The 16,279-nt window shown below is 42.3% G+C and overlaps 1 protein-coding gene across 8 annotated transcripts in view; it reads right to left on the reverse strand.

Moving 5' to 3' along the window:
• Serpinb6a (serine (or cysteine) peptidase inhibitor, clade B, member 6a) overlaps window positions 1–16,279 on the reverse strand; it is an 84,877-nt gene that overhangs the window by 1,607 nt on the left and 66,991 nt on the right. For 3 of the 8 annotated variants that reach the window (NM_001243192.1, NM_009254.3, XM_011244299.2), the window contains 4 exons: window positions 11,948–12,122; window positions 10,501–10,653; window positions 5,788–5,905; window positions 3,402–3,544 (listed from right to left, as the gene is read on the reverse strand). In NM_001243192.1, the coding sequence (NP_001230121.1) occupies window positions 3,402–3,544; window positions 5,788–5,905; window positions 10,501–10,653; window positions 11,948–12,112 (579 nt within the window). In that variant the 5' untranslated portion in view covers window positions 12,113–12,122. Of the gene's footprint in view, window positions 1–3,401; window positions 3,545–5,787; window positions 5,906–10,500; window positions 10,654–11,947; window positions 12,123–16,044; window positions 16,271–16,279 lie in introns of those variants that run through there. The other 5 variants (NM_001164117.1, NM_001164118.1, XM_011244301.1 and 2 more) reach the window with 5 other exon arrangements.

Genomic DNA, 16,279 nt, shown 5'->3' on the forward strand with positions numbered 1-16,279 from the left:
TAGAGGGAGGAATTTATATCACTGAGCAGAACAGAACCAAGGAATTCTTGGCTTTTTCCTGTCTTTTACTTCCTGGTCTTGGAAAATCATTTTGCTCCAATGCCTGCTCCCAGTATTCCATTCCAGTACCCTCAAAACAGGGCCCAAACCAATGGATCCATCTCATCATAGACTTAAAGCCCTAATACTGAGTCAAATAAACCCTTTCTATTATTAAATTGGGTATCTCCACATTTTAATGACAGGAAGCTGACTGACCCACTCACCAAACACTTGTGATATCCTAGGCCAAAAATTCTGTTCTATTGGGGTCTCATATATTCTCATGACTTTGAACATAATTCTCAAATTCTCTGTTCTAGCCTGAACTTGAACAATGGAATACTTATTTTATAATCTATTTGACTCTTTCACTTTGATATTATTTTTTATAGCTGTTCTACCTACAAGTCTTACTCATACTGATTGACAGAGATGTCCTCCTTCCAGTTACCAAACCCATTTCAAGTCCTTGACTCCAGTCTTCTCTAATACCCTGATTTGACTCATTACAAAACTGTATTGACTGTATCTCTGAATTATAACCCAAACCTGACTTTGCTTTTTTAAGAGACTGCCATCAGCACAGCCCTGGGATGACCTCCTTGCCACTGACCTCAGCATAGCAGCTATTATAAGTCCCAGCACAAGGCAAGTCAGACCACCCTGCAGTGGCTGGACAACATTTTGTGGTACCACTCTACCAGGAACAAAGGCTAACTAAATCCTTAAAACACCCTGGCATAATGCAGAGCCCACCCTGCTTCCTATTCTACTTCACTCTCTCTTCTTTGGTCATATGGCTGTTTGTAGTGTTGTGGTTAACTAAATTATGTTTCTTTCTACCAAAACAGTGGTCTGAAGAATCTGGAACATGCTTCTGGTGTCTATGCAGTCTTATAGTGAAGGATTCCTCAGCGCTCTCACTGCCACTACACTCAAGCACAGCATCCTGCCACTACCTCTGTGTGTCTCTGGAACCAACTACAGGGTTCTTACCTATGCTCATCTCACACTTCTCTCCCCAGAAAAACAGAGCTTCATGAGGGCAGGCACACTCAGCCAGCTAGTGCATGGTACACAGTAGGATCACAAGTGGTCTGGTAAACTAATGGGCAGAAATTCTGCTCATAGTTTAAATAAAAATCCACAGGACAGAAAATTTTGTGTCTTTGGAGGCATGGCCACATATATGATTACTATCAGGAGCTGTTGTAGTCACACAGTTGTCTGTGTCCTAGTGTGCAGACAAGTAAACAAGACAATGCTTTTAACACCACATCTAATAGGAGCCACAGTAAGTAGTTGCACTTATGTTATATATGGGAAAGATCTCAAAAAAAAAAAAAAGCTTTTTGCTTTCAGTCCTATGTCCTTCCCTGTGGACTACATCAGGGTCAAAGTCCTCCTGTGAGCATGAGGAAAAACATCCCATGCTAAAGGTGGTAGAGCAGAAAAGGAAAGCCAGTTCCCAAGAACATCACTCCAAACAGGCAGCCCCAGGCTCCACCATTCCCTGCCCTCCTGTGTGGGACAATGGACCTTGCCAGGAAACTCTTGTGGATGGGCCTGGTGCTGTTTGTATTTTGATGCTAATTCCACTCTTTTAGGAGGGGTGGCAGACAAGGAGTGAGTCACATACTCAGGTGACTTCATGTGAACAAATCCGCTAATGAATAAAGGAGCCAATCACTGGGCAAGTAGGCGGGACTTCCGGGTTGGATGGAGGAAGAGAGGAAGCAGGAGAGAGGTCCTTTTGTACCAGGATAGCATGAGGACAAAGAGTAATTACGAGTGTCTCCCAGTTTCAATGGCGGATCCCTCAGGTTTCGCCACCAGAGGATTTAGATTTAATAAGGCTTACAAATTAGGATTTTAGTTGTTGCGTCCAGCAATTGAGTTACCATTGTTTCTGAACTAAGTTTGTATTGCATTTTCCTTCATGAGGCGACTTGTCTGTGTTCTCAGGAGAAAGTTACGGCAGCAAAGTGTGGGTTTGCCCGAAGGGCACCACAAAGGCGGTGGGGGATTTGAAACACGGAGCTGGCATGGTAGCGACCCGCCAGTGGGAACTTAGTGGAGCCTAGGAGCTCCACTAAATTTTGGGAGCTCCAGACCAGAGAGTCTCCATGAGATAAAAACAGGTCGGCCTTTGCCCGCCAGTGCAAGGCAGGCCAGCCCAGTTACTGGCACAAGTTCAGGAATGTGCCTGTTCGTTTTTTAAGAAAACTTTCCTGCAACAGAAAATTGGTAAGTTTGAGTAGGTTCAGAGTCCGCAGCACCCAGGCACTCACCTGAGACAGTAAGCAGCTCCTTACCTGGCCTGGAACAAGTATCACCAATTGACCTAAGGTCATGTAGATAAGAGAGTTCTCCGTGCTAATGAGGCCCTGAGGGTTTTGCCAGTAAGCTTCCCTTCCTGGACATTCTTTCCTACAAAAGGTATTTATTTAATCTCTGGTCTACCCTGAAAAGGTGGTATGCAGCCATTTTCCATGATGAATAGTCAGTAAACAGTATGGATAAACATGGACTGTCTCTTTCATCACGAACCACCGCAGGGAGCATGGAGAAAGCCTTCATCTACAGCCTAAGTCTCCCACAGAAGGCCCCTCTGTTCTCCCCGATAATCACCACTAAGCTAAGAACAATCGCTAATGAGCTAAGCCAGAGTTCCCCATCCCAGTCCCAGCCCACAGGTCCACTCTGTTCCCAACTCCCCTTTACCCAGCGTCTGGATGTTCAGAATTATTGGAACTCCCAGCCTTGGGCTCCTCCTCGAAGGCCTGAGGAGGAGCCAACCATAAGTCAGGCACTCATTAGACAGCTCTCTGCCCTCAGCTGTTTTTCCAACAGGATAAGAAAGGTTACTTTCCATCTGTATTGTTTTGTGGCAACCAACACAAGGTGTAATCCTATTGAAGGAGGCAGGAGACACAAGACAGCACTTCTGAGAAGACACACTGAAACGACCGGACTGTGCACAAGGAATGGGCTGCATTCTGGGCCAGAAGGAGACTCATAAACCACATCTGGAGTTTAGATTTTCTTATGTTCAAACTTCTATGAAACACCACTGCAGAGCTCTGCCATCAGGTTTGGCCTCAACATCTGCAAGTGACAGGATAGCCCTTGACAGAAGCAGGGCCAGGACTGAAACCATATAGCCTGCAGCCATCATTGGCAACATGCAAAAGGAGAAGGGAAGAGAGCCTCCTCACAGCTGAGAGAGGGTCCTGCCTGAAGAGCTGCCCAGAGACACTAGAAGCACAGGCTACATGAGGAACCTCCTTATGTTTTAGAAGCCAGTGTGAACAGGGGACCTTGCCCAGGAGTCTCCTTAGTTACTGCACTGTGATTACCTTGCTGACTTTGAATGGCATCTCCCTGGTATGCTCTTTGTTAAACTGCTTCTCCCAGTTTCCTTTGAAGTAGATGGCATTCACAAGGACTAGCGATGTATCAGAATTCACTGTACCTGGAGACAGCACCTCTTTGATTTTATCTGAAAGAATGAATTTAAAAAAGAAAACTAATTAAAGACTTGTGGTGGTATGGATGAGAATGGGCCCCATAGGCTCATATATTTGCATGCTCAGCTTCAGTTGAACTGAGGGAGAAGATATGTTTTTGGGAGTGGTCTTTAAGATTTCAAAAACCCACAGCACCCCCCACCCTTCTCTCTTCCTGCTGCTTGTGGGTTAGGATGGAAAGCTCTTGGCTACTGCTCCAGCACCACATCTGTCTGCTTCCTGCCAAGATGATCATGAAATAATCCTTCTAAAACTGTAAGCAAGCTCCCAGTTTGATTCTTTCTTTTGTAATAGTTGCCTTGGTCATGGTGTCTCTTCATAGCAACAGGAGGATAGTAAAAAGACAAGACCCAATTGGCTAACAGAAGTGGCTGATATGTGCCAAGGGCTGATAGGCAAATAGCACCACCTGTGTGCAGCTCTGGTCAGAAGGTTACATAAGAGATTTCACTTCTCTCAATATAAAGAGACATTTAGCCTTAAAGCAATAACCTTGACATCAACAAGAAGACACCTTTTTGTTTTTTAAGATTTATTTTTAATTATGTTTATGCATGTGTGTGAGAGAGAATATGTCCACATGTGTGTTGATATCCACAGAGGAGGGAGGGATGGACCAAGGATGGGAGAGACAGCAGGTTGGTCAGTTCTAGAATAGGTATATCAAATATTGGGAGACATCACAGACACACTGTTAAAAGCTGAAGAAAGCCAGATGTAGTAATACGCCATTTAATCTCAGGGCCAAGCCCATTTTGAAGCCAACCTGGTCTATATAACAAGGTAAGTCAGCAATACATAGTGAGTCTCTATCTTTAAAAAGTAAAAATAAAAAGGAACAGGAAAGAGCTAAGCAAAGTGTCAGACACTGACAGTATTTTAGAGACCGCTTTGTAAAGTCTGTACCTACTTAGAAAAAAGCCTTGTAAACTGCGTATTGTGATCATACTGTCTGATGTGTAGTTACTGAAAAAACTGCCAATGGTCAGAGCATTCTGAACATGCAATAACCAGAGCTTCATTCAATTCAAATTCATGAACCCAAGTTGCTTATGGCAGTGGCTCCATCTTGCTTCACATCACTTCACTGTGAACTTGGTCCTGACATACATGAACATTTTGTACTGCTTGCCATTGTACTGCGCTATGAAATACAATGCCAACAAACAATGAGTCAAACATATCAGCTCATACTCAAAACCGTCATGTTAGAAATGCAGCATTTGCGACTACATACAATTTTTTTCTGCTCTTATAGACAGAATAGCTTCATTGTGAAAAATAGTCTTTCCACATATTCATACTCTTATTCTCAGCAAGTAAGCATCAAGTTATTACATCTTTGGGATGATGAAAAGATGATTAAATGCTTCAAAGTTCATATAGCACCCACATTAGGTGGCTCACAACTGCCTATAACTTCAGTTCCAGAGATCTGTCACTCTCTGGACTCTCAAGCACCTGTAGGTACAAGGTGCACATAATTTTATACAGACATAAATACATACGAAGATTTTTTAAAAGCTTTAAATTTATTATATCTTTGGATTGTATTGTGTTTAGATACACTCCCTCATTAATATGAAAGTTTGGCTCCATCTTTAATTATGATACATATAGGTATACCAACGAGTTGTTTTAAAACATTTCTATAGACTATTTAAATGTATACTTGTCTTGTATATTGTACAAGGTCATACAAAAGATTTCTCAGGCAAAAACGAGTTGTGATGGGTAAAGCTTAAGAGTTCAGATTTATGGGCTGAGCCTAACACACCTTTAATGTGAGCACTCAGAAGGCAGAGTCAAATGGATCCCTGAGTTCCAGGACAGCCTGGTCTACAGAGTAAGTTCCAGGACAGTATAGGTTATGTGGTGGACTCTGTCTCAAAAAAACAAAAACAAAAATGAAAGCAAAAGGACAAGAGACAGGGGAATGGTCTGGCAAACTTGAAGAACTAAATAGAATTTCTAAGACCCAGTGGAAACTAACTCTTGTGTGTTGTCCTGACTGCAGGTGTGCATAGACATACACAAACTAACAACAAACAAACAAACAACTCAATGTATCATTTTTTTTTAAGTAGGCTTAACTGCTTGAGAGGGATGGGGTAAATATAGCTCAGTGGAAGAGGAGATCCTGCTTAGCATGCTCAGGGACCTGCAGTCAAATCTCAGCACTAAAAACAAACAAATAGAGAAACTCTGTGTTCACCTTCTGTCTTTTTGGCTACCCAGGTGTTGATGTGCTGTCGGGACTCCTCTGTAGCACCCTGAAAGTCCAGCTCTTCCAACTCTGCTTCATAGAACTTGAGGCAGGAATCTTTAAAAGACTGAGACAGAACAATTATACAGCCATGGAAGTAATTAGCACCAGCAGCCTCCTTCCCAATGCCCAAAAGCAGATAATCAAAATTTAATGAAATTAAAATTCATTAAAATTTAATGAAAACAAATATATGGAAAGAATATAAAAATCCATTCTTCCTTTTTCCAGCTGTCCAGCATGACCCTTAGTTTATGAATGAGGTAAGATGCTGGTTGGTGTAAGACTTACTAAAAAGCATGATGAACAGCTGGATCTCTGAGGTAGTAGCTGAAGCTCAAGGAGGTAATCGGGAGCACCCTCAGATGCAGTATCACACTGCTGTCACTCTAAGAGACCACCACACTGGCAGAGTATGGGTTAACCCCACAAGAGCTATGACACTTCTGTGCTGTGCATGACCTGGACCTTCTACCACAAATTTCTATGCCAAAAGAAACACAAATTTCCACCATTCAATATAGTGTCACCTATAGAGACAGACACTAGGGGTGTGGCCATGGAAGCTATGAAACTGAAATTTCATTTTAATTTATTGTACTTCATAATATGGAATTTGAATAGCTATGTGTTCATGGTCACCATGTCAAGCAGCTCAGTTTCAGGGAGTAAGCAATTCACAAAATCACAGCCCATTCTGGGGTTGAGTGGTGCAGCACAGAAGTGAAGGACCAGTTTGGCATGCACAGGTCCTTACTGGGAACTGATCACCAGCATCATAAGATACACAAAAGTACAAGCCATTGCTGATATACTCTATGAAATGACAATGACATTGAGGCCTACCCACATTCTGCCATGTTACAACACAAAAGTCAATACAACATAAATGGGCTAAAATTCCCATCATGCTAACACTGTGTGTTGGGGAATAGTTTTGTGTACTGTGTATTCAGACACTGATTTCTGTGCCCAGAGATCTGGTTGTAGTAATACATTTGCATTGTCATGATCATTGACATCTCATCATGATCACTGGAGCATCTCCTGTCTCAGTGATGTATAAAAACTGTTTTTTATCACCTCTGATTGGTTAATAAAAAGCTGATCAGCCAAAATCTGGGCCAGAGAAGAAGCAGCTAGCAATCCCAGGGAGAGAGGCTCTGGTGGGTAAAGAGAATGGACCATGAGAAAATATGACCATGAGCATTTGCCATGAGCAGGTGGCCAGAGAAGTCATCACAAAGACAATGATACAGAAGGTGCAGCCAGGACAAGGCTAAGATGGCCAGTAATGGGCTTGTGGCTAGGAAGTAGCAGCCATAGAGGGTTAAAATAGGTGGGCATCTGCCCAGATACAGTACATAACGCTTGTTAATAAATATAAGGGTCTCTGTGTCAATACTTGGGAACTAGAATAGTATAAAAAAAGCCCAGAAATTACTTTTACAAGTGTATATAGCATAGTTTCTCAATATTTCTATGAAACAGCTCTTCTCATAGCTACATATTTAATTCTTGTTTGAGAGAACTGTTTGTATTTTCATTTATATATTTATGTGTGTGGTAAACGTACATTTCATCTAGGTATGTACATGTGTGTGTGCGGGTGTATGTGAAAGCTAGAATATGAATATCTTTCTCAAGAGCTCTGCACCTTACTTTTTGAGACAGCCTCTCACTGAACCTGGAGCTCAGCAATTAAGCTGAGTAGGCTTCCCAGCGCACTCCAGGAATCCACCTGTCTATTTACCTCCTAGTACTAAGCCTACAGTCATGAAACTTCATGCTGGGTTTTTATGTGGGTGCTGGGGATCTAAACTTGGGACTCTTTTGCTTTTATACCAGTGTACTGGCTGGTTTTCTATGTCAACTTGACACAGCTGGAGTTATCACAGAGAAAGGAGCTTCAGTTGAGGAAATGTCTCCAAGAGATCCAACTGTAAGGCATTTTCTCAATTAGTGATCAAGGGGAAAAGGCCCCTTGTGGGTGGGACCATCTCTGGGCTGGTAGTCTTGGTTCTATAAGAGAGCAGGCTGAGCAAGCCAGGGGAAGCAAGCCAGTAAAGAACATCCCTCCATGGCTTGTGCATCAGCTCCTGCTTTCTGACCTGCTTGAGTTCCAGTCCTGACTTCCTTTGGTGATCAACAGCAGTATGGAAATGTAAGCCGAATAAACCCTTTCCTCCCCAACTTGCTTCTTGGTCATAATGTTTGTGTAGGAATAGAAACCCTGACTAAGACAACCAGCAACTTTATTTAGCAAATAAGCAATCTCTCCAGGCCCTGGAGAAAACAGAATTATGATACAGGATCGCAACACCACAGTCTGAGTATCAGTTGAATGACCTTAGCTGGTCTCTCTACACCTCTTCAAACCCTGTAAATGAGGAGACAGCGATGGCTGTACCTCAGAGGGTCAATGTGGGGTGTGGACAGGCCACTTTATTATATTTATTATTACATATTTTATGTGAATGAATATTATGCCTACATGTATAACAGTGTGTGCCTCTGTTCAGGAAAGCCAGAAAAGAGCTTCAATTTCCTTGGAACTATAGTTACAGATGGCTTGAGCTGTCATATGGGTGCTAGAAATGGAACCCAAGCTGGAAAGAAGGAAGAGAAGCCAGGCCTTTCAATTGTTAAGCCACTTATCAGCTCTTTAATAGATGTTTTTCATGACAAATGCTTTACATCCCTGACTTCTCAGTAGAGTGCCAAGGTGAAATTCACAGATCAGTTTTTCTAATCCTTACACAGTTTGTGCTCTGCCAATTTCCATGTTCTGCATCTGAAACATCTTTAATATATCTCAACCTAAGAACAGTCTAGGGGTTTGGGCCATGGCTCGGTTTGTACAGTTTTTATCTATTCTGCAAAAAATCTTGGATTCATATCTGGCATCACATAAACCCGGAGGTAGAGACATGTTGTAATCTCAGCACTGAGGAGGTAGAGGCAAGAGGGTTAGGTGTTCAGAGTAATCCATTAGCTATATTTGAGGGTATTCTAGGATACAGGAAATATGTCTCAAAAAAAAAAAAAAAAAAACACAAACAACAATAAAAAAAAGAAAGAAAGAAAAAGGAAAACAGGCTATTCACATACTTTTGAAACACACCGTGCACTGTCAGTTTAAACGACTATTTTAAGTAACAACTAACCAATCTTAAGGAAAAATCTAATTGCATATAGCAATTAGGATTCAATTTTTTTTTTTTTTTTTTTTATGGAGAGGGGTGTGTTCAAGACAGGGTTTCTCTGTGTAGCCCTGGTTGTCCTGAACCCACTTGGTAGACCAGGTTAACCTCAAACTCAAAGATCTGCCTGCCTCTGGGATCAAAGGCATGCACCACCTCACCAGGTTTAGGATTTGGAATCTTTAATGATAAATTAGTGAGAAGTAACTCAAAATATTACTAAATCTAGTTGAGATCCACATGAAAATAACAATTTAAATTATCAATGCTTTTTAAAAAAAAAATTCCGCAAAATAAAGAAAATGAGTAAGCTAATCATTTGTTTGCTGAAAGTTTTGTTTTTCTTCATATAAAAAAGCCTAAAAATGATAGTAACATAGAAAGCAGCTAAAGATGCAAAGAAAGTAAAATAATGTGCAATAAACAAACCAGTGCACAGAACTTATTGCTGTCTGACCTAACACTCTGCTACACTCTTTTCTATTATATCATTTTAAACCTGTAGAGATCTGAAATAGGTTAGAAAATTACAATAAAAAAGTAAGACTGATCTCATACATTACAAAAAGGAAATCTCTTATAAAGTAATAAAAAGGATGACAACCCAACACAAAAATGTCCACAGACTAAATGAATGAACAATTCACATATTAGTTGAACGTCCTTTACCCAAAATGCTCAGAGTCAGATGTCTTCAGGAGTCTTCAGATTTCAGATTTTTAAATTTTTTTTTTTTTGTATTTAAGAATGCTCAATTTGAGCATGTTCAAAAAAAAAAAGTTTCTAATCTCAAAATGTAAAAGATTAAGATTTTTTCATAGCTTATGACAAGAATAAAAATAAAAACTCTGCTGATATCTCTGGCAATTTGGGAATGCAATGGAGCAATACATATTACAATCTTAAGACACATGGGCATGAATGTACATTCAATAACTCTGTGTTGGTAATGGCCCACACTGGGGACAAGCAAAATGCTACCCACATAAGAATGGTTTACTCTGTCACCATACATTTCCACTCAGGAATTTCATACGATGGCTAATAGTACTGAACAGTGCTTAGGGTGTGGGTCAGTGCTAGAACTGTAGCTTAAATGTGTGAGACCCTGGGTTCTATCTCTCACACCAACAACAGCAATAATAATGATGAGACAGAGTCTTGTAATATTCAAGAAATAAAAGAAACTCATTAAAAAATAATACACATAATGGCACGACACATAGGAATTTCTCACCAACTGAATTTCTGTCTATGCAGGAACACAAACATCACCCTCATTTACAGAAGCTCTTATTTGGAGAAGGAGCAGAATGAGAGGATAGCTCTTATTTAGATATTCTGTACAATAGGAATATACTCACATATAGTTTCAAAGCTTGTAAACAAATACAAAACTTTATTAGTGGGCAATGGAGTAAGGTGAATCCTTGGCCTACCGTCTCTGAATGACACTTACCGCTAAAAGATCACAAGTCTTATCCCCGAAGAGCCTGTTGGCTGTTCTGAGCAAGTACTGTGTGCCAGTTTTGTTCACTTCGGTGAGAAGGGACTGGAAGCCCTGGTGGACATCTCCACCTCCATTGCCGCTGCATTTATCCAAAGCAAGTGCCTGAAATCAAAACAGATTACAAATACAACTTCATCAGGCCCAGCTCTAGGAAATGAGTCAGCACTAAAATCATCCTCAGAATCCTGCAGCTACTCAAAACCCATATAGTTAAAGAAGAAAGTACCTTGAAGGTTCCCTGTCTAGGGTCCTCTCTGTACCCTGTCAGCCCTGAAAAGCACAGAAATGGCCTTTCACAAACCCAGCTCTTCATGGTCACTAATGACTTCAAGCTTCAAGCGTGGCTCCCAACCAGACCTGCTGTCACTCAAGTGCAGCTGGCTTCTGAACGAGGACATGCAGTCTCTTCCTTACTCTTGGTGTGGCCTGGCTCCAGTACTGTCTGACCACCAGAATTTAGGAGAGTCACCATGTTCCAGGCCTAGGTTTTAAAAGGCCTGGCAGCTACCACCTTTGTGCTCTTAGAAGGAAATCCAAGCCATCCTGCAGGAGGCCACATGGAAAATACTGGAGTAATTGCTACCACATAAAGCTGCTTGAAAAAGAATCAGGATCCCAGCCAACAGTGAAGATCCAGGTGTCAAACCTTAGATATACCTCCTTAGACTTTCCAAACCTGATGAAAAGCTACATGAATGACTTCAGCTACTCCCATAGGAAACAGATGAACTGCCTATCACTAGTTGTAATAGCTTGGAACTAAAAGAGAGACAGTTCCAACTGAAGGCAAGCCTGTAGGCCAGAACTCTCTTCAAGCAGGAGGCAATTTGAGGAATAAACAAACACAATTACGTCTATTAAAAATGGAAAGGCACTGCTAAGAGTTAATCCACAATGCAGTCCCTGTCCAAGGTTGTCTCCTAGTCTTTTGCCCGGACAGTCTGCCTCTGCAGTCCATGCACTTCTGTAGCTAAAGCACTATATCCAAGAAGAGCCCTGATGGATCTGACCCTGGTCTCTCAGCCAAGGGTGACCTCATTTGGGAAGAAACTCCAAAGTCCTGGGACAAGCTCAGTCTAGTGTTTCTTATCTATAAACAGCTGAGCTTCATTAGGGCTAGAGAGAAGACAGAAGGGACCACAGAGACCCTGATCCACCCTTTTGGGGTTTTTACTCAAGCTGTCCCTCGCCTACACACTGTAAGCACCAGTGAGGCAGTGAAGGGGTCTTAACAAGGATAATACACCATTCCCTTCAGCTTGCCAACCTCTGTCATTTCATTCCCATGTGTTCCTCAAGATGGAATTTTTTTTTTTTTTTTTTGAAATTGGAAATGAAGAAGTCAAGCTCAACTGACAATCTATGATGCTTAGCTGCTGTGAAATGGGTCACTTACCTGAGCCATCTGGCTAGCAGTGGTTCCTTTTGCCCCCATGAAGACCATAGCCAGGGCTGAGGATATGCTCATGGGTGACAAAAATACATTTTTTGAGCTGTCTTCACCCAGTATTTTCAAAAGGTTTAAGGCAAAGGTGCCATTTGCTTCCTGTAGAGGATCCATGATGGTGAGCCTGGAATGAGGGATTAAAATCACATAAATACAGGCTGATGTGTAGGACACATCTTCACTCTCCCTTACACTGCGATATTTTTGCTCAGTAAACAAAAAAGGGAAAAACAGCCTGGTAAGTAAAGGTCACATGCAGGAAGAAGTGCAGCCCTTACTGGGCTGACTCATCTTTGTCTTTCTTATGTGCAGAAGCCAATACATGGGGAGCCAGAAGGAACTGGCTCAGAGGTCAAGAGGCACCTGAGAACACATCAACCAGGAGGGCCACAAATGCAGCCATGCAGGTTGGAAGCAAGCTACTGTAAGAGGAGGGCCTGTTCATGCTCACATCATCTACTAGCAGTTGCTAAATTTCTTTCCCAGTCAGACAGTACAACAGCTCTAAGGCTTCTCTGAGCTGGTTGGGAACTGACAGAACAAGGGAAGGGGAAGTAATGGGCTACAGGAAAGGGAAGGGTACCCAGCAGAAGTAATAACAATACATGTCTCAGCTTTAACATTCCTAGGAGTATAAACACTGCTGAATTCCTTTGTGCCCTTTAAGTCATCTTATTTGCCTCATCTGAATTTACTCATGGACTCAAGCCTTTTTGTAAAAATTTCTAATGAACTAACATTTTTTCTTCTTGGTGCACGGAATTGTCCTCATAAGGCTATCGAGAATCCCTTTATACTGGTTACTTTGCCCTGAGCTGTTGGTCTCAAACATTCTGACTTTACAGGAACAAGAGGGTACTATGCTGAACTCTTCCAGACCAAGAACACAATATGATTCCCCTCCTGGTTTCTTTCAGGAGGGGATTTGTGAAGTACTAATTGTGTTGCTTGGAGAATAGATTGAATATTGGTGCTGATTTGAGCTGGGGAAATGGTTCAGTGGATAGAGCATCTGCCATGCAACTGTAAGGACTTGAGTTTGAAGCCTGAGCATGTAAGGCCAGACAAGGTGGCACATATCTACAATTCCAATCCTGCGAGATGGGAGGTGGAAACAGAAGATTATCTAGAAGCTCATAGGTCAGAAGCCTAGCAAATGCGGTGGCCAACTATGAGAGCCTATCTCAACAAAGTGAATTGCATGGAACCACATCTAAAATTGGCCTCTGATTTCTATATGCAAGTCAATACACATGTATATCTACACCTACGTGACATAAGCATATGAGCATGCATGCATATATTATACACACGAAACAACAGAAAACCAAGTTGCTATGGTTGGACACACCAGTTGACAAGATGGGATAGATGTTTCCTTTAAGGCCCTCAGGGGCCATGCTTTAAATTAGATCATCACTGCAAGTTCTCATGTACTAGACTCTTCTGAGACCCACTGGCACTTGGAGGCATTCATCTCTGTACTCAACCATACTACTCTACTCTTTCATTATATGGATGTTTCATACAGCCAGTGCTTACTGGCCATATTAGTGACAGGACTCCTGGGCTCTTACTCTGTGAATACTAGAGATCATACCTCTTAGTCTATATCATCTTTCTGGACCCAAACATATTCTTGTTTTCTTATTTGTTCCCTTATTTTGATTCAGCACATTGTCCAACCACATTCTAAGAAAGACTATAGCTATTCTGGTTTCTAACATTTGAAAATATGTTATTATTCCATGCCACTGAGTTTGGCGGGGTCTACAAAAGGTTACATGTGACTTTGCATGGCTTCACTGCTTCCCAGCTGCCAGTTTTGCTGTTGGAAAGTCTGATGACATATTGACTCCGGATCTATCTACTGTCCCCCTACAACCCTAACTCTGAAAGCATATGAATTCTTATTCTTATTTCAGATATTCAGAAACACCAAATTTTGTGACCCTACTCACACATTTTGCTGGGTTCTTGGAGGACCCTTTTAAACTAGCAATTTAAGAAAACTTCCTTTTCACTATGGAAACAGTTTTGAAGGCACTGCTCATTTCTCATAGACTGCCTCTGTGCTCTCTCTTTCTGCATTACCTATTTGTCAGATGCTAAAACTCTTGGACTGAGCTCATCTAGGACTTCCGTGATGTCTGTTGTTGACAAAAGCAACTTCAGGTAGGGTTTACTTTGGCTCAGAGCTCCAGAGTTCAAGGGAGATGAATATTTGTACTCAATTAGCTGTCAATGTTTTATGCATTCCAGAGAACGGTGCTGCCCACTTTTAGAATAGGTCTGCAAACCTCAATATAATCAGGATGGCCCTTCAATGGCCTGGCCAAGATGCTGACCTAATCAAGACAGTAACTTTTGGTGTTCCTGAGTACTGTCTCCTGAGTGACTCCACTCCTGCCAGTTAGAAAATCATCACCAACCTTCTCCAAGTGCAAGAACACACAAAGGATGTCATTTGTATGGCACTTGGAGGCCAGTGGTTACTGAGATGGTTGGCCAAGAAGGGCATATAAGCAATAGGGTCAAATATCTGTTCCCTTTCACTAGCACAATGACAACACACAGCTGAAAGGTCTGCAAAGACTGACTGTGTGGCTTAATCCCATGTCCAGAAAGCAGAGAGTTGGTATTCCATGTGACCCTACAGCACATGCTTGAAGGCTCTTTTGGATAGAGAAGGGGATGATGGTGGGAGGTACAACTGTTGACTCACTAAACTAATTTAAAGATGCTTTGAACTAAAAACGGACTAATGGAACTTTAAGTACCCAGTCATTTCTGGGTATCTGAAGAATATCAGTTGATATCTGAAGATGCCAAATCTTCAAGTGTTCAGTTAACTTATGTAAAATAACTTAATATTTGATCTAACCAATATAAGTGCCCCTGTGAACTTTAAATGGTTTAGAGATGTGTAAATACCCAGCACAATGTAAAAGCTAGATAAATGATCCCTATTAGCATGCTGTTTAGAAAACAAGAAAGGGGAAAGAGTCTATGCAGTCCAGATTGGGCTCAAACTCTCATTTCTCTGCGTCAGCCTCCTGGGTCCTGGGATTACAGGTATACAGCAACACATCTCAGTTCTCCTTCAATGTTTTCTATCAGATTTTGATTTCTGCTTCATGTTGACTAAAAGTAAAATCCATGTATGAGATGGTATGGGGAGACATGCAGGTATAGGAAGCCAAATAAACTTGGTATATGGAGCCAAGAGTGCCCCAAACACACCCTTTCTGCGTGATGACACAAGCCATATCGGATACAATTACTCAGAGCAGCCTTGAAACACTAGGACACACCCCATGTAAACGGATAACAGCAATCATCCCACAAGCCCCAGCGCCACAGTCCCTGATCACACATACTTTTACCCAAGGTTACTTGATATATTAGATCCAACACCCAACTCCTAAGCCACTGGAGGAAGGAAATGAGCAGCCTCTGGAAAAGACCTATTACAATCAATTGCCTCCCAAGCAGTCAGAAAAATAAGTGCCAAACCTCGCCCAGTTTTCCCTCACTCAGTGTTTCTGACACCATATGAATACTAGCTGTCCATATTTCTGATCCTAATGTGGAGAAAAGACCTAACCTAACGGGAGGAAAGGAGGAAGACCAGGCATGTATCTCAGTAGGAAAGAACTTGCTCAGCATTACAAGGCTCTGGGTCCATCAAAAAGAGGAGGGAGGAAAAAACAAGTTCACATGCCAAGTGCTTCTGGCACAGAAACTGTCAAAAACTTTGCCCATGATTTTCTCCTAACCTGACAGATATCAAATTTGTGAGTTTAGTAGGAGGGAAAACAAACAAACAAACAAACAAACAAAACCCAAAGATCTGGAATTGTTTCTCACAAGTATTTATGTTTGTGGGCCTCCGGGGTGCTTAAGATTTGTCACAAACTTCCCAGCACAGCCTGGGCAGCGCCCCTGGGAGATTCAGGCACACTGGACAGGAAAGGGTCTGAGCACCCAGCCCTTGGTCTCTCTCCCCCACCTCCCAGATCCCAACGCCCGTCCTAGTGCGTCACCAGCCTGCGTCTCTGGAGTCTCCAGGTTCACTCCGGATCGAAGGACATACGTGATCACCTGTAGCCCCGGGGCCCCGCGCAGCAGCCAGGCCGGCTCCGCGCAGCCCCCATCCCTCGCTAGCCGTCGCCTCCAAGGACTCTGGCAGATCTGGGAGGGCGGCGATGTCACCAGATGGCTGGGATCACAAGGCGACTCACTTGGCTGCGTCACGGCCCGCTGAAGCCGCTGTGCAGC

The sequence above is a fragment of the Mus musculus genome, chromosome 13 (genome assembly GCF_000001635.26).
Source record: "Mus musculus strain C57BL/6J chromosome 13, GRCm38.p6 C57BL/6J".
Lineage (NCBI taxonomy): Eukaryota > Metazoa > Chordata > Mammalia > Rodentia > Muridae > Mus > Mus musculus.